The sequence below is a fragment of the Sceloporus occidentalis genome, unplaced genomic scaffold (genome assembly GCF_023333645.1).
Source record: "Sceloporus occidentalis isolate IW3139 unplaced genomic scaffold, rSceOcc1.0.p SCAF_5, whole genome shotgun sequence".
Taxonomy (NCBI): Eukaryota; Metazoa; Chordata; class Lepidosauria; order Squamata; family Phrynosomatidae; genus Sceloporus; species Sceloporus occidentalis.
In genome coordinates this window covers 168987113-169008021 of record NW_028316985.1, presented here as the reverse complement: position 1 = coordinate 169008021, position 20909 = coordinate 168987113, and the positions used below count along the sequence as shown (strand labels likewise).

The 20909-nt window shown below is 39.1% G+C and overlaps 1 protein-coding gene across 1 annotated transcript in view; it reads left to right on the top strand.

Moving 5' to 3' along the window:
- The first annotated feature begins 6336 nt into the window (after positions 1 to 6336).
- LOC149313131 (bone morphogenetic protein receptor type-1B-like) overlaps positions 6337 to 20909 on the top strand; it is a 59351-nt gene continuing 44778 nt past the window's right edge. The window contains exons 1-2 of the mRNA XM_089527253.1: positions 6337 to 6671; positions 10631 to 10689. Of these exons, the coding sequence (XP_089383379.1) occupies positions 6337 to 6671; positions 10631 to 10689 (394 nt within the window). The remainder of the gene's footprint in view (positions 6672 to 10630; positions 10690 to 20909) is intronic.

Sequence of the window (20909 nt, the reverse complement as noted above, 5' to 3'; positions counted from 1 at the left end):
AATGAAGAGCAGTTAAATGGGTTTCAGCAAACTCTTTATTCAAAACTGGCATTATGCATGTGTGAAATGAAACAATCATAAGTAAACAAAAACAATTTGAATTTTCTAGAGACCACTTGAAAGCTTCTTCTAATCTAAAATGCATCCTGGGGTGATTTTCTTTCCCAATAGCCTCCACTTTTCTTATGATTTGCATTTTGGTGATGAAAATGATAGTTCTATGCTTTTTCAACATGTCAGGATAGCTGGTGAGGGAGGATACTCTTTCTCTGTTTTGCTATTCACCCTTTCACAGTAAGTGATTCTTACTGTGAGTAAGATGGTAGATAAGTCAGCTGTTTACCTTGTACATAAACACCCCCAGCTACAGTAGAAAACATCTAGAGTTGACTCCATTCTTTCTAGGTTATTGCATTGTTTACTACAGAGATGCTGCTGCAACTCAACACTGAAAGCCAAAGCAATAGCATTTATACAGTGCGCCCTTTCCTTACCTGGGGGATCCGTTCTGGACCCCCACCCCCCGTGTAAGGAAAAAACGCATATTCTGGAGCCCCATTAAAAGTGAGCTTCTGGGAATGCCGAGGCTTCTTCTGACACAGGCTTCCAGTGTATGATGGAAGCCGTGTATGGTGCACCCACGTATAACGTGGGCGCACTGTATTTCTGTACTGCTTCATAGTGAAGTCAGCATTCTCTAAGTAAGCCAATTGCCCCCAACAAGCTGGGTATTCATTTTACCAAACTACGAAAGAATAGAGGGCTGAGCCAACCTTGGAGACTTGGTTCAAACTTACCACACGGTGGTACTAGCATTTAACCACTGCACCAGCAGGGTTCCCTGGTGAAAGTCTTGTCTTTCTCCAGCCCTCCTTCATCTTCGTCCCTATGCCAATGTTGCCAACCCCCCCCCCCAAAAAAAAAAAAAAAACAAAAACCCTTCTAGTTAGACAGAAGACAAGAAAGGAGGGCTGGATTGGGGTTCCATAAAAAGACTGTTAAAAGGAACTTCTTTGTCAAAGGCTTTGTTAACTGAAGTATTTAACGTTACCTGGTGATGAGCTATGTATGTGTTTAGTTTGCTTTCTGTCATGACATAAAATGTGGGGCAGCTGTGGGAGGATAGAAGTCTACATTAGCCCTACGGGAGACCTTGGAAAGTTCCACAGCACCTCCCCTAGCAAAGCCCCAGATTCTCCCCACCCCATGCCAGCAGCCTCACCAGACCTGGAGGGCCACGGATGAGGGTGGGTTGTTGCTGCTGCTTGGCAGCCTTTTCTGGGTCTAGCAAGGCTGCTGGGTAAGTGGGAAAGGACGATGATTCCCTTTCTTATCCAACCAGCAGCCCTACCAGACCCAGATAGCAGCCCTTTGTCACCAGTGGCCGTTGCTGGGTGTGGACTGCCACTGCTCCCCCAAAGCCTTTCCCCAGCTTGATCAGCAGCCGCACTAGACCCAAAAAGAGCTGCCAGGTGACAGTAGCCTCCCACCCCCACCAGTGGCTGCATGTGATGGATAGCACAGGCCCCCTGACTGGCAGAGTGTTCACCCCACTCTGCGGTGTCACTCAATGTGATCTGAACCCCTGCACCACCCTAGTGACGTCCCTGGCGTTATGCTTTGTGCAATTATGTGTATGTACAATTGGAACACATTTCTACATGAAAGAGGCTTCTACCTCAGTAGGTCCAAATTTGGGGTGGGGCAAAAACAGAAGAGGAAGAATATCTAAGAAAACATCTGCATCTGGGAAAAATTACATTTGGGTCTACGGAAGTAGCCATTCTGAGAACTGTAGATCAAAAGGGGGAACTTTTTTCAAGATAGGACATTTTCTAATTGGGTACTTTTGCAAGAACTGTTTTTGTGTGAATAGAAGAAATGTTTAAACAGACAACTTTGGTGGTAGAGGGCTACCAGTTTCACCAGCTTATGAGGAGCTATTCTTGGTAAACCTATATATTTTTAAGTGGCACAGTGTAACAGTGAACTTCCTCTCCTTGAAATGTATACAGTATATTTTTCAAGGGGGAAAAATACACACGCCAGCCAAACACCAGGAACTGACTGTGCTAGATGTGTTGCTACCTCCCAGTGGTACTCATTTAACAAGAGTTTTTCCCTCCCTGAAAATATAAATCACCCAGATATTTTCCTCAAATAGAAACAGCTCAATTGTCTTTTCTGTGATTTCTCCTGCAGGAGCACTAGAATATTTGAGTTATAAACAAAACAAATAAGAAAAGGAGGAAGAAGGGGATTCTGGAGGGCATTGTGAGAAAGAAATTTACAACAGTGTAGATAGTTTACCTCTCCTTAGGACTCTGGGTTGCATCATGGCACCAGAAGCTGGGACAAATAGAGCATGCTACTACTCTGAAAAAACAAATGCCACTGACTTCTCTGAACTACAGCAGTGTTGCTTCTGGGAACTGGACCATTTTTGTGCCATAAAGTTCCTTTTGGTTTGAAAGCAGACACATCTGCAAAGGTCATGCTGAGTGAGCTCAGAGGCTCACCAAATGTCACTCATTTTTTTCAATTGTAAGTATCAAAGGCAGCGTCTGAACAGAGTGCAGTTTAAAGGATAAAATACATGTTAGTGATATCCTGATTATTCCTATAAATTTGAAAAGCTCATTGGTTTTTGCAGTAATGAAGAATAAAACACAGGGTTAAGAAAGCTGGCAAAACCAACTCTGAGTAATCTTTGCGTAAGAAGACCCTATGTAATCCATGGGGTTGCCATAAGTCAACAGGTGAGTTGAAGGATTTGAGCATCTGAGGATGGCAAACCCGCATTGTCCCCAATGGCGGCACCATTAGGGATAACTGCACTGAAGTCCTCCCCTCCCTATTCCTTCCTTCCTTGTTTGTTTGCTTGCTTGCTTCCTCTCTCTCTCCCCCTCCGAGGCTTCTGCCTTGAGCTTGGCTTCGGAGGTGGAGGCTGAAGCCCTTTTGTCCTGAAGGAGCCAGCACTGGGGCCAAGGCTTGGGTCTCGGAGCCTGGAGATTCGGTCCCAAATGTTGGGCCTGTGTGGGGGGTGTGCTTTGAGACCGAAGCCCTGGCCCCAGCACCGGTGCCAGCTCCCTCCAGCCAACAGGGCTCCAACCTCTGCCTCTGATCCTCCCCTGAAGCCAAGCCCTGGACATCAGCCTCCGAGGGGGAGGTGGGGGAGAGAGGAAGGAAGGAAGGAGGAAGCTGAGAGAGAAGGAAGAAGGGAGAGAGAGAGGATGGAAGGAAAGAAGGAAGGAAGAGGGAGGGAGAACTTCAGTACAGTTGTCCCTAATGGTGGTGTGACCATGTGGCTCCTCTGCCATTAGAAACAATGTGACTAGAGGATCCGTGGATTTTGGTGTGGATCCCCAGCGGATACCGAGGGCCGACTGCACAATACCAGATATGAAATGTGAGGATCTGTGTTCAAATTTCCTGACTTTTGAAACTTTAAAACAGTATTTATGAAGCAGTGACACTTGGCATTCTTCTGGCAAGAATATTTTGTGTTGTCAGTATAATCAAATACTGTCAATAATGAAGTCGAAGGCTTTCATGGCCGGCATCTATAGTTTTTTGTGGGTTTTCGGACTATGTGGCCATGTTCTAGAAGAGTTTATTACTGACGTTTTGCCAGATGCCACAGATGCTGGTGAAACGTCAGGAATAAACGTTTCTAGAACATGGCCACATAGCCCAAAAACCCACAAAAAGCTGCCAATAATACTTTGAGTTCATTTTGGTTATATAGTGAAATACATAATCCCTCAAATACTATTTATGCCAAATCGTCTTCATTCCTGGTTCCTTATTTTAAAACAGTCCTCGTTTGTAATTTACTGAAAACATGGCTAAATGTTTCCCACCATAAAAAAAAAATACGCTTCTCAACCTGATCTACGTGTGGCTGCCTAGTTAGCTAAAAGGTTATCTGATCTGGTTGACTTATGCTGACAACCCTTTAGCACTATGTATTCTGTGCTTATGACTCCATATTTAAATTTCACATCTAAACAATGGATTTAAATTAAATTTCTGCAGGAAATGAACAAATAGGAGGTGTTCATTAGGCCCTATTGTGTATGCTGATCAGATAAATTAAGAATTGGCAGTCTTCCTGCTAATGCACCACTATGTTATGAAGGCTGGAAATTGTTCCTTTCCACCTTGAAAGCTTATGTGTTAGAGAGATGTATTTTAGTAATTTCACTCAACCTGAGAACCTTCAAATTTGTTATCTCTACTTTTATTATTAGGAGTTCTTGGCTGGCTCAAATTCTTGGTCTGCTCTTCATCAGTTTTTGTAAATGTTTTCAAAGATTTGATGGTTTTTAAAATCCATAATGCTCTCTCTCTCTCTCTCTCTCTCTCTCTCTCTCTCTCTCTCTCTCTCTCTCGGAGATGGATAACTATGGCACATAATCAATCTATTATACATTTCTTATTGTTGTTTAGAAGTTGTGTCCAGCATATTGATGAAAATTTGACTTTTTAATATACAGTCAGAGAGAAGACTTGGCTCAGAACTAGCCAGCAATATGTTTCCTTACATCTGACTGGTTTTTGCATTTCAGAAAGTGAAACATCCCTTTGATGTGCTTCACAGTTCTCTCTTTAAAAGGTTCCAGAGTAACAAAACCCCATAAATTTTAGTGAGGGTTAGTCACACTTGCCACAGGTTTTTGAATTGTCATGCTTGTTACTCACCCATCTGTTTTTTGTATACTTGGAAATGAAACAGACTCTGTAATTCTAGTTCTATGATGTGTGTGTTGAACAGTATTAAGAGGCAAATATCAGCCACAAGTACTAGTGACTTTAAAGATACACACATTTTGTAAAAGATGCTCTTTTTTGTTGTTGCAATGTTGGCTTTACCTGAGAAATTAATTATCAGGTTTTCTCGAACTATGACAGAATAAATCTTAGTAAGTAAAAAAAAAAAAAAATGTTTTGCACACAGCCAAGAGAGATCTTAAATAGATTAATTGAGAGCATTCATTCCTCTCTTCAGATAAAGGGAAAATCTCTCCTGAGAGAAAGGCAACAACGTTCAATACCCTAGAGAGCAAGACTTTCATGAAGGCAAAGCAAAACAAAAGAAATATAAGCCTTTAACACTGTCATTGACCTTTAGCATAGCTGCTCAATTAATTTGGACAAATCACTGTTCACACTGTTGTGAATGGCTGTAAAAAAAATTCTTTGCTTTCCTCTGTGCCAGTCAATAGATACACAAACATACATTGGGATAGAGGAAGTAAACTGAAAGGATGTGGTGGAATTATCTAAAATCAGATCCACCCTTCCAGATTTTCTGTCTATGTGGCCTAGCCAAGGGGTTAATCTTCACCCTTTAATCCCATGGTACCATATTTCTGTGATCATTTATTTGTTTCCTTCACTAATTAGAGATTATTTGTGAATAACCTATAATCAATAATAGGTGTGTTTATTTGTCCATAACAATGTGTATTTATGTCAAAACGTATCACTTTCATTTACACCCTGTTCTAATTTTAACAAGTTTACCTATCAATGACATAAGGTTATTTTGTAAGGTAGACCCCTGGAAAAATATTATTCTTTCTTTCAGATATTATACAACCTGCCACCATGAAGTGCCTTTGCTTTAGTCACCTAGTTCTCATTATTCAGTATTTGTTTTAGGGTCTGGCCAGCTTCTTTTAAAGGAAACCACTGTCACGGTACAATATCTTTTGAGAATGGGAGAAAATCTAAAAAACAGAGACTGGAAAGAAAATAAAGCATTAAAAACACACCATTAGAAATAACAATTGCATCATAAATTCCACTCAGAATCTGCAGATAATGTTTCATTTAATTTTGTCTAAAGTCTTTTCTTTCCATGAAAGATAAATGTACATAGTATTTCAGTACCACATTATGCTTCATATTTAGTATGATTCTACAGCACTTAAGAGACACTGAAGCATCTGCTTGTTTTCATCTGATTAAAAAAGCAACTGCAGAGGAAGGGGCCTCATACCGAGTCAGACCATTGATCCAACTAGCCCAGTATTGTCAACTCTGATGGGCGGTGTGGTTCTTCAGTCAAGATTATTTATAATATACTATCCGTTGGACTACGGGTGCATCCATACAGATCAAAAAGACCAAAAAATTCCAGTCTTCATTCCTGTTCTTTCCAATCTTATTTTCGAGTTCCATAATCATTTTGATTATCCCAGGACATCTTCTGTCAGCTTCCAGAATACTCAGATACTTTTTATACCAGCTCCCCAGGTTGTCTTATTTTAATCCAGTATAAAATCAGGAAGAACAGGAATGAAATTTGGGACTTTTCAGTTAAGCTGGATGCATCCTTTGTCTCTCTATGAAGATTTTCACACCGGCGCTTACCGTGGGTTAAGCGCCAGTAAAACATCCCTGAAGCACAAGGATGTGAAAGCCAGTCATGCTTCTGAAACATCAGTGAAGTGTCCCCTCATCTCTATCGTCCTTGAATTGTTCGCAGAACAGCCATTTTCTATTAACAAGAACCTTGTGTTCTGGAAATGGCTGCTCCACGAACGATTCAAGGACAGTAGAAGCGAGGGGATGCTTCATTGGCTTTTTAGAAGTGTGACCAGCTTTCACACCCTCATGCTTCAGGGACGTTTTACTGATGCTTTACCGACGCTTAACCCATGGTAAGCACTGGTATGAAAATATTCTGTATGAGTTTGCCTGGGGCTGAATCCTCAAGAGAGGCCCTTCTCTCATATTCACCACTTTTACAGGCACAGCTTGTGGAGATGCAAGAGAGAGCCTTCTTGGTAGCTGCCCCAGGCTCTTCGGAATTTGTTTCACAGGGAGGTCCGAGTGCCCCCTCCTTGCTTCCCTTCTGTCAGCAGGCAAAGACTTTTTATTTTTATTTTGACAGGCTTTCAGAACTGAAGGTTTTAAAGAAAGAGCTTTAGAGCATGATAATACTGTTTTTATTGAACTATTTCAAACTTATGTTTTCTCCTTTTTAGTGTATGTTTTAAATTGTTTTACTATTGTGCATAGTTTAATTCTATTTTAATGTTGACATTAATATGTTTTAGCTATACAGTATTTGTTTTATACTGTAATCAATTTTGACTCCTAATTTTGCCAAAGAAGCAGAAATAATGATGGTAACTCTTATCTAGACACCCGTGGAGTTTCTTGGTCGTCTCCCAGCCAAGTACAAACCAGTTGGCTGATTTTCCGAAGTCATTGTCAAAAACTTAAAGCGTCTTTTCATAAATGTCTCATCTGCTCAGAAGCTCCGCAGGTTCCACATACAGCCTGGAAAGTTCTGAGCAGCTTTATTGCTGGGCTGGGTTAAGGTTGCCTGGTTGTCTTGTGAACCATCACAAGAGTGAAAGATGACAAAATGAGTTTAAAGGAAACTAAAACTTCTCAAGTGAGACAGTGAGTGATCAAGTAGAAATACTTCAAGGAACTACTGTTCAAGATATCTATATATTAAATTAGATGCAGAAACAACCAGTGCATCATTATAACTAGGATACAAGTTGACTTGTGTTCTTTGGGCACAATGGGACAGCATTACTAAAGCTATTTATCATGCATATCAACATATGGGTACCCAAGTTTCCTAATTTTTGTGTGCAAAAATGTAGTATAAAATGACCCTTTCATTTTAAAGGATGTTGACATATGTTTAGGAGAAGTGATCTGAAGAGAATTTAAAAGCTTTTATGTGAACAGGCTCTGAAGAGATCCACATTTCCAGCTGAACCAGCTTTGCATAGTACAAAGAAAGTGGTGGGAAGGGAGGTTTAAAGAGATCAGAGGTGTTTGTGAAAATTAGTCAGTATTAGTGTAATATTCCTTTAGGTAGTGTTTTATAATGCCCACCGGAATGTGTGGGTGGTGGGATCAGATTCCAGTCTAACTTGGTTGCTTTCATTCACTGACATGCAGTAATGCACATCTGTGTGTCTCACTACTGACCTGTAAGCTCCACTGAAAGGACCTTGACACCTGCATTTACGAGAGTGGGCTTTGTGTCAGTGTTTGTTTGGTTTTGTATGTGATGAAAACAAAATTCAGCAAAGGTTATTGTACGATTATACGTTTGGGATTTTGGAGCAGTGTAAAAGTTGATTTCTCAACTTTTCCTCTTGCAGTTTTCCACTTACAAATACATCTTCTTTCTGCTTTATTGTTGGGTCTTGTCTCTTTGCAAATGTTTGTAACATTTATAGTATTCAAAAGGGCAATGGTAAAATCCCTATTGCAGTTTTCCACAGTAAGTTATTTAGATCTAGCCCTCTTTCTCCAGCAGAGTATCCTACCTCTAACCAGCTAAATCTCCATATAATACAGAAAGTAAAGGCTCGAATCTAATTGTTAATCCAATTTAGAATAGACCCATTGATTCAGTGCTGACATTGCAACTTCCCATTCAATACAGTTGGGAATAACAGATAGATTTAGGCCTAAAATAGCTGTGCTTGTTATTGTTTTTTGTGTGGCATCAGAGGAGGCTTGCCATCCCCTTTCCCAGAGGATGAGAGTCTGTGACTTGTCCAAGCTCACTCAGTGAGTTTCATGGCTGAGTGGGGAATCGAACCCTGGTCTCCAGAGTCATAGTCCAACACTCAAACCACTATGCATAGTGCCTCCCGTGCTTAATATAGGAAAAGTCAATAATCCATATAATATAATATAATATAATATAATATAATATAATATAATATAGAATTCAAATATATAGCTGTGTTAATCTGTAGAATCAGTAAGTAGAGAGATCTTGTAGCACCTTTGAGATTAGTTAATCTGAAGGGTGCTACAAGATCTCTGTACATAATAATATAATATAATCTGCTTGATGATTGTGGTCTTCTGGTGGACTCCTCTCTTGTTTTCCACTGGATACAGCCTTCTGTGCTGGGGCACTCTGGTTGTGATATGCCCTCACCTTGGAGGCCCAAAGAGTACCAAGGTTGGTTAAAAGGTTAAAACTTGGCTGCTTATTAAGGCATGGGGGGGGGGGGCTTAATGATTTTATACAAGTCTGTATATATACGGCCTATTTTCACTTATTAATTTTTTTTTAGTTTTAAATTATTTAGTTGTTTAATATGTTCTTTTACAATATTTAAATTACTGTCATTGTTTTAATTTTATTGATTTTATTGTAAGCCAACCAGAGATGTTAAGATATAGGCTGTGATATAAGTATTTGAAGAATAAGAATGGATAAGCTGTGCTTCTGGTCAGATCCTACAGAGTTCTTTTGTTTTGTGCTACCTCTTCAGAAAACAGCACTTTTTATTTATCTATGTTTCTGAACTGCTTTTCCCACACACTCATGTAGATTTGAAATCAAGGATGAGGAATGTATGGCTAGTTGGATGCACAGGTGGTCAGTGGTGAATTTACTCTTGGTTTTATGGCTGCTACTACCACAGTTGTTCTGGGCTGTACAGGAGTGTTCAGAACCTCTGTCAGGAATACCTGGTAGCTGATGGCTCTCATGCAGCTAGGAGCCACTTCAGGAGAAACAGCTACAGAACTGAGAATGGAATTGCTATTGCCATGGCAAGAAATGTGGTGGATGTCCTTGGTTGATTGCATGCCCCCAGGGCCTCCTGTGTGCCCCCCTTTTATACTGAAAAGGACACCTCATAACATTTCAGGCCCATGAGGGCAATGTTCATGCTTTTGCTCTTCCAGGTGCTCTATACTGGGTGGGTGGGTTCCTCACACTGTTCCTTTCTGACATTTTAAAAAGAAGTCTTCTCCGGGGCCTAAATTGATCAAGATAAGAAATAGCAAAAATTATGCTTAGAGAATACAAAAGTGTAGTAGTTTGAGTGTTGAATTACATCTCTGGAAATCAGGGTTCAAATCTTGGCTGTGAAAACGCACTGGGTAACCCCCATGTGAACACATCTTGCTGATAAAACCATATGATAGGTTCTCATTAGAGTCTCCATAAATCAGAAGTGACTTGAATGCAACACAACAATAAGTGCAACAACACACTTTAAAAATTAGGGTGTGTGCGATGAAACTAACCCTCTGTGGTCCATCAGGAACCTAGGGAAGTTGCATGCCTCTGTTTTAACATTTACATACAGGTACGATGGGAATTTTGAGGGGCCCACGTCTTCATTATGGTGGTTGTATGCACTTGCAGTCACTTCAGGATTTCCAGAAACATTGCACATGTGGCACCATATTGTAGCTATGATTACTGGTACATACACAATAGATGGGTGTGCGGGTGGAGAATGTCCAGGGTTCAAGGCTAGGTGTAAGTTATTCTCCTCAGTTTTTCAGGTTGTTCTGCAGATTGCAGAACAAGACTGAAATGAGTTAAAGGATTTTAGGTTTTGCAATAACTGATTGTACTGGGTTAATCTTTCCAAAGCATGCTATGTACAAGCAACTGATTAGTCAAGAATGTTAAAATTAATGTACCAACATTTATCTTTCAATGCCATATTTTCACTATGTTGTCAAACAAGGTCACAGAGTACAGTAAACTTTCTGTACATTTCAATTTTCAAAATGAGATATGCCAGTCCGGTTTAAGTATCCTTGGCATAGTGTTTTCCTTTGTACTTTTTGCTTTTTCAATTGTGTTTTTTTTTCTTTTTCATAGCAGTTGTCTGAAACATCCCAAATCTTTTGTTGGTTTTGGAGGTGTTGCTTTTGTAGGGTGTAAGTTCATGATTATTATTTTAAAAAAAGCTTGTTTTCATAACGTACAGTATGTGTTATAGTCCAACTTCTTCCTTTCTTACTTTATGAACAGCTTTCTTTCTTTCTTTCTTTCTTTCTTTCTTTCTTTTCGTAGTCTGTTAAACAGAGTGGCTTCTCCTGTTTATTCTAAGAATGCAGATAAGTAGCTTTCAAGGCACTGTTTGTAGTTTAATAGCTCCTGAGACAAGAGTCAACACACTATCTTCTAGACTCTCCTAGTCATAACTAATGATCTGTTGGCTTCCAGCTCAGAACAAGTCAGGAGACAGTGAACTCTGTAGCGGGAACAAGCCTTCCATAAAGTGTGTGGGTAGTTTGTTTGTAGTGGCGCCTTATAGGCAAGACTTTCTGTTGCATTAATGGGGAACAGAACTGAGATCCTCAGTCACCTCTGACTTACTGCCACTGAACCATTTAGCTTGTGGATGTGAAGACAAGGCTGAGTCCAAGCCAGCATTATTCAAATTGTCATGAGATACAGGGTAATAAAACAGGATTGCATTAACTTGCCATCCCATACTCTTCAACTATATTCAAAGACATGTGTTATTCTGGAAGATCACTATGCAAAGGGATAGTGTTGTAACTTTGAGACTAATTGAAAGAAAGAAACTGGTACCATCAGCTTTTGTAGACTTCAGCCTACTTCCTCAGATACATGCATCTTTCTTTCTATGAAAGTACATGCTACCAGCTTCTTTCTTTCAATTACTCTTCAAGTATATATATTTAACAGGTGCATTAATTAGATCTGGGAAAGGGGATTTTGGATTGCATCTCCAAAAAAACCTCAGCCAACATGGGCATGCCAGCCAAAGGATTATGAGAGTTATAGTCAATAAAGTTAATTTTTATGTGAAAATGTAGTGTGCTTAAATCTCTTAAATCTCATTGTTGAAAACACAGGGGGTTTGAAAAGGCTTAAATTTGAAATGTACAATCAGCCCTCTGCATCCACAAATTCAAAAATATTAACACATAAAATATTCCAAAAAGCAAAGCTTGATTTTGTTCTTTTATATAAAGGATGACACTTTACTGTGCCACTGTATATAATGGGACTTGAGTTTCCACAAGGAGTCCTGGAACCAAACCCCATTGGATAATGAGGGGCCACTGTGCATTGTGTTTCCTTGTTACTATCAAATGCTGTACAGACTTGTATAAATAATAACAGTGATAGCAAGGGAGATAAGTCACATAGAGGGACATGCAAAGAAACCACTCTGGGTATACTTATCATATGTCAAAGCTTCTGAATGTTACATATGGGATCTAGAAGATGTTTTCTTCCCATTCACAATAAACTAGTGATCACTTTTAAGAAACATTTTCATTGTGGTTCAGGGGGAGAACAACGCAGCTTGCCCTGTTCTGTAATCACCATTCTGTATTGCAGTTATTCTGTATTTTTGGTTCATTATGGTTTGGATTTTACGTACCGGTAATGATTTTTGCAATACTGCCTAAGGATATTTCACAGCCAGGGATGAGATCTGACTGCCTGCTGGCATTTGTCCAGTCTATGATTTTATGTACTGTGCTAATAAAAATATCAGGAGAGAAAAAATGCATTGAAATAATAAAAATCTGTTCTCCAGGTTGTGAAAAGCCTTTGGTTGTTTCTTTTGATCTGAATCACTTTGCATTTCAAAGCTGTTTCAAGCCACAATTGTGAAGGTTCACCATATGGCTCCAGAAGTCTTTTAGGCTTTTGCAGAGATCACTTTAATCAGCGTGGTACCAAGGAAAATATTGGCATTGTGTGCCTTTAAGTTGTTTCTGAATTATGGAGACCTTAAGATGACCCTGGATGCCTAAATACCTAAAAGGCAGGAGATCCTGTCTGATCTTGGAAGCTAAGCAGGGTCAGCTCTGGTTAGCATTTACATGAGATACATGCAAATGCCTGCAAATACCAGGTGTTGTGTATATTTCAGAGGAAGGAATTGGAAATGCCACCTGTAAGTATTCCTTGCCTAAGAAAATCTTATGAACTGCATGAGGTTGCCATAAGTTGACAGGTGACTTGAAGGCATATATTTACACACACACACACACACACAGGGGGGGGGGCTATTATGAGGTTTTCTTGACAAGATTTCTTCAGAAAGGTTTTGCCACTGAGGCTGAGAGAACGTATCTTGCACAAGGGTTTCCATGGTCAACTCTGGGCTCCCACATTCTTGGTCCAATATGCAAATCATATGTGAGGCTGCCTCTCTCCATACAGACTACATAGCATATAGTAATACGTAAAACAATAACACCAAACAGATATTAGAAACAAAGTCAACTGCCATTTTAAAACGTCAAATGAGTCTTCAGTGATGGGTTCTGAGAATCAAAAGAGCTTCATTTCTCTCTTTTATTTTGTTTAATATGATTACATTTTGTTTATCATAACAACTATGCAGTTTTCATTCAAAATGTAAGACCAATATGTAAAGAGGAAGCCCCCACTTATCTCATGGGTTAGGGACCGGAGGACGGTCAGAAAGTAGAATTGCTTAAAAAGTAGAATAAAAGGGGGGGGGGGGGTAGCTTGTAAATGCAGTTTGGCCACCAAAAAAACATGGATAACATGAATGCATGTGAAAACTTAATAACAACACACACACACACACACAAAAATAAAGTTAAATGAACAAAAAGTTACCCTGAATGATCTGCTATCAGTACATTATTCTATATTATATATATTATATTATACTCTATTACTGTCAGCCTTCTAGATCCACAGATTCAATCATCTACCTTCTGAAAATGTTCAGAAAATATATATATTGTAAATTCCCAAAAACAAACCTTGATTTAGCCATTTTATATAAGATACACTATTTTACTAGGACACTGTATTTAATGGGACTTGAACATCCAAGGATTTTGGTTTCCATGGGGAATCCTGGAACCAAACTCCAGCAGATATGAAGGCCCCTTGTATAAGAACAGACACTGAACAGTAATACTGTAGGAGAAGCACTGCCCGTAATCTCAGAACCGTTATGGACTGAACACAGATTGAAGGAACAAAGGTGGTAAAGGAGGGGTGCTAAGCTGCAGCCTCTGTTCTTAGAATTATAGGAGTTTATCACATGGGAAAAATCGAGGGTTTAAACTGTCATTATCCTGTGAAAGTCATGCCATTTTGAAAAGATTTTCACACACATTGTGATTAAAAAGGACATATCCTGGCAATAACCAATCATTCATGGGATTTCCCCGTGAATGATTTGTTGCTGGTTATTACCTGGTTATTGCCGAGATAAGTCCTCTTTAATTGCAACGTCATGTGAAAATCTTCAGTATGATTGCACAGCTTTCATGGGATAATGACAGTTTAAACCCCTGCTTTTCTCCAATTTTCCTGTGTGATAAAATCCATAGAATTACAGAGTGGGAAGAAAACACAAGGGCTATCCAGACTAACCATCACATGCCATGCAGGAGCTTATAATCAAAGTATCCCCAACAGTTGGCCATCCAGCCTGTTTAAAGACCTCCAAAGGAGACTCCACTACACTCTGAGGGATTGTGTTCCACTGTTGAACAGCCCTTACTGTCAGGAAGTTCCTCCTAATGCTATCATATCACCTCTTAACCGTCTGTTTTCCAGGCTAAACATACCCATCTCCCTAAGTCTTTCCTTAGAACGCATGGTTTCCAGACCCTTCACTATTTTGATTGCCCTTCTTTGGACGCACTTCAGCTTCTCAACATCCTTTTTGAACTGTGGTGCCCAGAATTGGACACAGTATTCTAAGTGAGGCCTGATGAAAGCAGAATAGAATGACACTATTACTTCTCTTGATTTAGATACTATACTTTTATTGATGCAACCTAGAATCATATTGGCCTTTTTAGCTGCTGCATCACACTGTTGACTCATGTTCAGCTTGTGGTCTACTAGGACTCCTAGATCCCTTTCACTTGACTTGACACTTCTCCCCCTCTCAGATCGCTTTGGTAGCAGTGTGCACATGCAAGTAGTCCAAAACAAAACCACCTTAGGAAGAAGACCTGACAACGTTCTGCTGTTTCCACACTTGCAAATTCCAAAGATAAATTCCATTAATTCAAAGAGGATTTACATACTTCTTTCCATACTGCAGCTTTGGGACTGCACATGCAAGCAGTCTCAAGTGAGCCTCGTAGGCAGGAAGAACTGACAAAAGAGTGGATCCCTCCTTGAATTAATGGAACTTGTCTGTAATTTGAAAGCATCAAAAGAGCAACTCATCAGAAAGCAAGTTGTCAAAAGGCAAGGGAAGCCTGCATTAATCTAAATTCTGTTAAAATGTTTTGTTGAAAGTCTGAGGTTATAAGTATACTCATGTATTTAATTCATATCCTGCCTACCTCCTGACATGGCACCAAATGTGACTTAAAACAAAATTAAAAAAAACAAAACAAAAAACAAACAAAAAAAAAACAGCTGAAAGCTATTTAAAAAAGGTATTTAAAAGTTTTTTTTAAAAAATAACAATTATGTAGATTATTGTGTTAAAGCATCAATAATTTAAAACAGTATAAGGTCATGTAAAAACATAATATTTACCTCAATGTGACATTACACTAAAAGAGCTAATTAATCACTAAATTCCTGTTTAAATAAAAAAAGAAAGGAAGGGATGGGAGGTGATGGGAGGAGATCAGGATCGGAGGATAGTTTAGCTTCTTATAGAAGGGAATTCTCCAGCCATTCTGCCTTCCCACATTGCAGAAATAAAGTTTTAACTGTCATGGCCCCATCCTATGTAACCTGGGATTTGTAGTTTAGTGAGATATTCAGCCTGGTCTGTTAATGACCTCTGGTGCCTCACCAAACTACAAATCCCAGGATGGAGTCATTGCAATTAAAGTAGTGTCAAAGTGCTTTATTTTTGCACTCAGTGTCTATATAACTATATTGATTAGGAGAACTCCCTCTCTAAGTGCTGAGTCTCTCAGATGTTAAAGCAGGTGACAAAAATGGAAGAAGAATTTAAATATATAAAAGATTGCAAATGTATTGTTGATAAATGCAAACATGAAATGATTCATCTATATATATCACTGCAGAGTGAGCCCTGTGACCTTAATTGATGATATGATATTGCTGTTCATATTAATGTGTATGATGAAGTTGTAACCTTAGTTTGAGCGTTGGACTTTGACTCTGGAGACCAGGGTTTGAATCCCATCTTGGATATGAAACCCACTGGGTGAACTTGGGCAAGTCACATGCTCTCAGCCTTGGGAAGGCAATAGCAAACCTCCTCTGAACTATCTTAGCCAAGAAAACCCCATGATAGGTTCGCCTTAGGGTCACTATAAGTAGGAAACGACTTGCAGGCAGACAGTACACACACATGATAATGGTTATATTGATTAGTAATCATGAAGCTTCACCTTCATTAAATTATTCAGCTATTCATATTTTCCATAGGTGACAATACCAAAGAGTGAACAGTATGTTGCATTCTTCTTTCTTTCATCTTTCACTTTCGGTTTCAGAGGGTATGACACTTAGAAAAGAACTTCTCACAATTAAAGTTGTTATGCAGGCAATTAGTATTGATGTTTTTGTTTGCTGATCTGTCAAACTGCTTTCTAGAGTCAAAGTCATCTGGTCTCTTATCAGAACCAGTGGAATAGTTACACATTTCTCCTGATGGCATGGTTGTTGCCAGGTGTCTAAAGAGAGCCTCCAGGATACTTAACAGGGCCAACTTTCTCCCTCTGCTGCCATCTCATGGAATGGCTGCTGCAACTTCTTGGACAGGCCTCCTTTATAACAAAGGATGCTTCTCATCGTTGGTGCATATTTCTTTCATGTCAATAAGAAGAAGCATCCAAGACTTGGAGAAAGCATGAGAGGCCAGTTTTCATTGTATCTCTGTACGTCTTTTACAATCCCTGGATGATGGGATATTGCAGCCAGTATCTGTTTTTTCTTGAAGATCCCATTTTTCATTTCTTTCTCTCTAATATCCATTTGTAGCATCTGGCTTCCACATTTTCTAGATACATTGTGATATGCAGTGAACTTTTGCTCCAAAGAAATTTTGTGAATCTTTCATGAATTAAATTCATAAATCACAAACCCATCTGTACCTGTTATAAATTACAAACCCATCTGTAGCAGTCATTTACATCCAACCACTCTCTTCATTATGTTTGGACTGTTTGTACCACACAAAGCACAATTACAAAAGACTGTCGCTCATATTACAATATGAGATGCTGTTTACAATTGTATGTTATTTAGTAGGTTTGTTTGTTTGTTTGTTTGTTTGTTTTCGGCTTTGGTCAAGGCTTGCTGTAAATTTCAGAGTGGATGTGCAAAACACAACTAACCATCTAGCACCTTTAAAATTTTCACAACCAGAATCATATAGAAGCAGGATTTTCCAGGTTTGGCCATGCAGTACTAGATTACAGTACATGGCTGAATTATATTGGGTTATCTTGGGTGTATGTTACACAGTGACATACGATGCCAAACACCATACAGCATACACCATACTGACAAGTAGATTAATACAGAATGTAATTCTGTAATGAATTTTGCAATTAACAACAGTTTTGACTACTACCCTTGGTGTCTTTATCACATTTAGCCACATCTGCACATAGATGTGTGGTAGCAGCATAAAATAACACAGTGTCCATGGGTAAGAAAGAGATGAGAGGTTTCTGAAACTACCTGAGTGATAAGAAAGCATCCCCAAGGCTAAAGATGGACAATAGCTTGAAAGTGGTATTGAAAGAGTCATTGTTCCCTTCGGTGTATATAGCTTTCCCTTTTGTTCTTCTGTCATCTTTAGCTGAACAGGTTTTGCAGGTTTTTGAAGCTTCACAAATTTCTGCACACAGTGAAATAATAGTATAAATGTCAGTGAGTTTCTTTTATACTAGTTTTAGCTTAAATATGCTAAAGGCACCAGAACCTGTCTGATCTTGGAAGATAAGCAGGGTCAGCCCTGGTTAGTACTTGGGTGGGAGATTACCAACAAATATTAGGAACTGTAGGTTATTTTTCAGGTAGAAACTGACAAAATCACCTCTGAGTATTCCTTGCCTAAGAAAACCCTATAAAATTAATGGGCCACCATAAATTGACAGCTGACTTGAAACCACATACACACATACACAAGCTTTAAAAAACAAAAACCTAAACCTGGGGACAAATGTGTACAGCTAAAAGATTTAACTGGAGAAGCCAGTATAGTTTTTATAAGAGCCAGGTTTATAGTTATCTTAAATATAGATGGATATGCATTTGTCTCTGACATGTGGTCTACACAAGTTTTCAATTCCATTCAGTGAGTTTATTGTAGTAACTGGAATTCACCATATATACATTAAAGGTACATAAATGTATATAAAATACAAAAAAGTATTACAGACAGTAATCGTGTTTCAGACAATAAAGTAACACAATTTCAAATTTATTAATACAAATTAATACAAAATACAAATTAATATTCTGATTCCCCAAAACAATATGTAACAGTTTTATCTGATTCTGTCTTTCTAATCTTTTTTTCCCTTTCAACCAAACAAAAATAGCTGCTTTGTATATCACATAGCCATTGGTATCACTTCCAGAGGTTGAACTGACTCTGCAAGAGCATTCCCACTTCCGTGACCCAGAAAGGGTTTCAGAAAACTTTCTCTTGGAGAAAGAGCAAGAGACAGATTAATATATGGTGAACAATGTCTTCCACCTGGCTGTGTGCACAAACATACAGTCTGTTTTCAATGGCACCTTGTTCCAGCATCCACTTAGAACATTAGGTCCTAGAACTAACTTGAAATCACAGTTCAGTGAAAACATTACTTAGGGAAAATGATGTATGTTCAGTGGTATAATTAGCTATGAAATGTTGTGTTTTTTTAAAAAGAAAACCATGGAGAGAATTTAGGGATCTTGATTAATTGTAGATCCCTTCTAGAATCTATCCACAATAGCCAATCCCTTAATTGCCTCTTATTCATGCTCAAAGCAGAATTCAGCTCAGGGCAGCGATAGCTCTATACAAACTTTTGAGAACATTGGCTTCTAATATTGATTATTGCTCATTTCCATGTAACAGTGCTGGAAGGCACTCATTTGATAAAGTAACAATTTAATTAAAATACAGTCTACTCTTTTCTCAGTTGGTGGCCAACCAAAATCTGTGTGCAAAAAAACCCTGCAGATATTACAGATGGGAAACAGTAAAGTTATTGGAAGAATGTATTATGTAGAGTTTCCCAGGCTTTGTAAGCACTAATAGTACAGATTTCAGCACCATAAAGCATTTGAGTGATCACATTACTACTGTATTTTTTAAGGGCAGGTTTGATCAACTGTCCTCCCTTGTAATAAAACTTAAATCACTGCTCCTATGGTTTTCTCTGCTTTCGGCTTCAGCACCTCCCTATCCCCTTTCCATGAGAGAGACTCACTGAAAACAACACCGAAAGGTCTAAATATATGGATTTGTTCTATGACTTGATCTAAACTCCATTTGTGCCTTTGGCTGTGTCTTATCAAAATGTATGGTCATGGTCTAGAATAATTTCTTGACAGATTTTTATGTTTACAAAGCATCCAAAAAGATTTTTAAAGACCTAAGCAGGAAAGAGTAATGAATACTAAATCATCCACATGCATCAGGTTGAAAATTCTTCCATCCTTGGTTACTTAAGTTAAAACTGCTCCACTGGCTACCAGTTTGTTTCTGGACACAATTCAAAGTACTGTCATTGCTTTTTGAAGTGAGTATTGAGCATGTGGCTTTGAAGAGATATCTACGAAGCAAACTAGCCAGTAATTTTACGGGATCCTATCACTTTTCTTGTGAACTCGGAATATAAGAGGCCTTTGCCCAAAACTGTTCATTGTGGTAAATAACCCAGCAAAAATAGACAGTCACCATTCTCTGTGTTCTTTACATTTAGTTTTCTGTCCCTGTCCATGTTGCATCCAGGAACAGTTGTGGCAGTAGAGCCATCCTTACCTGTCTGTTCATACAAAAAAAAGTGTGTGTGTAGGGTATATATAGGAGATGTGGTGGCTCAAGTGGTTAAGATGCTGACTCTGTTGATTGCAAGATCACAAGGTTGGCATTTCGAGGCCCAGGTGCCGCCTGATAGGGTGAGCTCCCATCATTAGTTTCAGCTTCTGCCAGCCTAGCAGTTCGAAAGCATGCAAATGCAAGTAAATAAATAGGTACCACTCCGGTGGGAAGGTAAACAGCATTCTGTGCAATCATGCTGGCCACATGATCACAGAGTAGTCTCTGACAACGCTGGCTCTTCGGCTCATTTACAGAGATGAGCATCGCCTCCTATGGTTGGACACGACTTGACAACCTTGTCAATGGGGAATACCTTTACCTTTTATATATGTATATATTTAAACATTTATATCACACCTGTCTGGTGTAGAAAAAGCACTCGAATAGATACATCTCAGATTAGGGGAACTGAATTAATTCCTTTACTGCTGAATGTAATTTATTCAGACATAGCACTTGAAGACAGATGGCAAACAGACTGTATGTCTTGTTCCTAATTTATCACATTCCTCTTATTGAATATCTACTTGCAACACACAGTTAACATCACATACCTGATTATATTGCTGTGGGTGTGTGTATGTGTGTGTGCATTTCACAGATGTATGGTGGTTCTTGGATGTTAGAGCTATAATGTGACAGTTCATGTTTAGATTTCACAAACAGCTTTTCGCCCATCTAGATATGAAAAACAAAGTATGAGCAGTCAATCAGTTTTTAATGTCCACCTATCACGTGCTCTTCATCCTACATGAGGGTCTTTGCTTGGTTGTGTGTGTGTGAGTTTGCTTGCCAACTTTGTAATCAAAGAGAGTACTGGCAGTCTGAAGTGGAGGGGGGAGAACAGCTGAGCTGCATTAGGCAGCCGTAGTCGGGGCTGTATTTCTTAACTGCTGAATAACAGATCACAGGTGCAGGATTAACCCAACATACGGTGCTCTATTTTGTTAATGGAAGCCCCTTAGCAGCAGTAGTTTAGTGTTTTGTCACATGATTCTCATCCGGGAGAGAGGGAGGGAACTTGGCAAGGATATAACAAGCCTACGGAAATTGAATGTAAGTAGAAGAGGTCAGCATTTTTTTTCCAACCCCCCCCCCCCCCCCCCTTTAACAAAATACTTTAGGGAA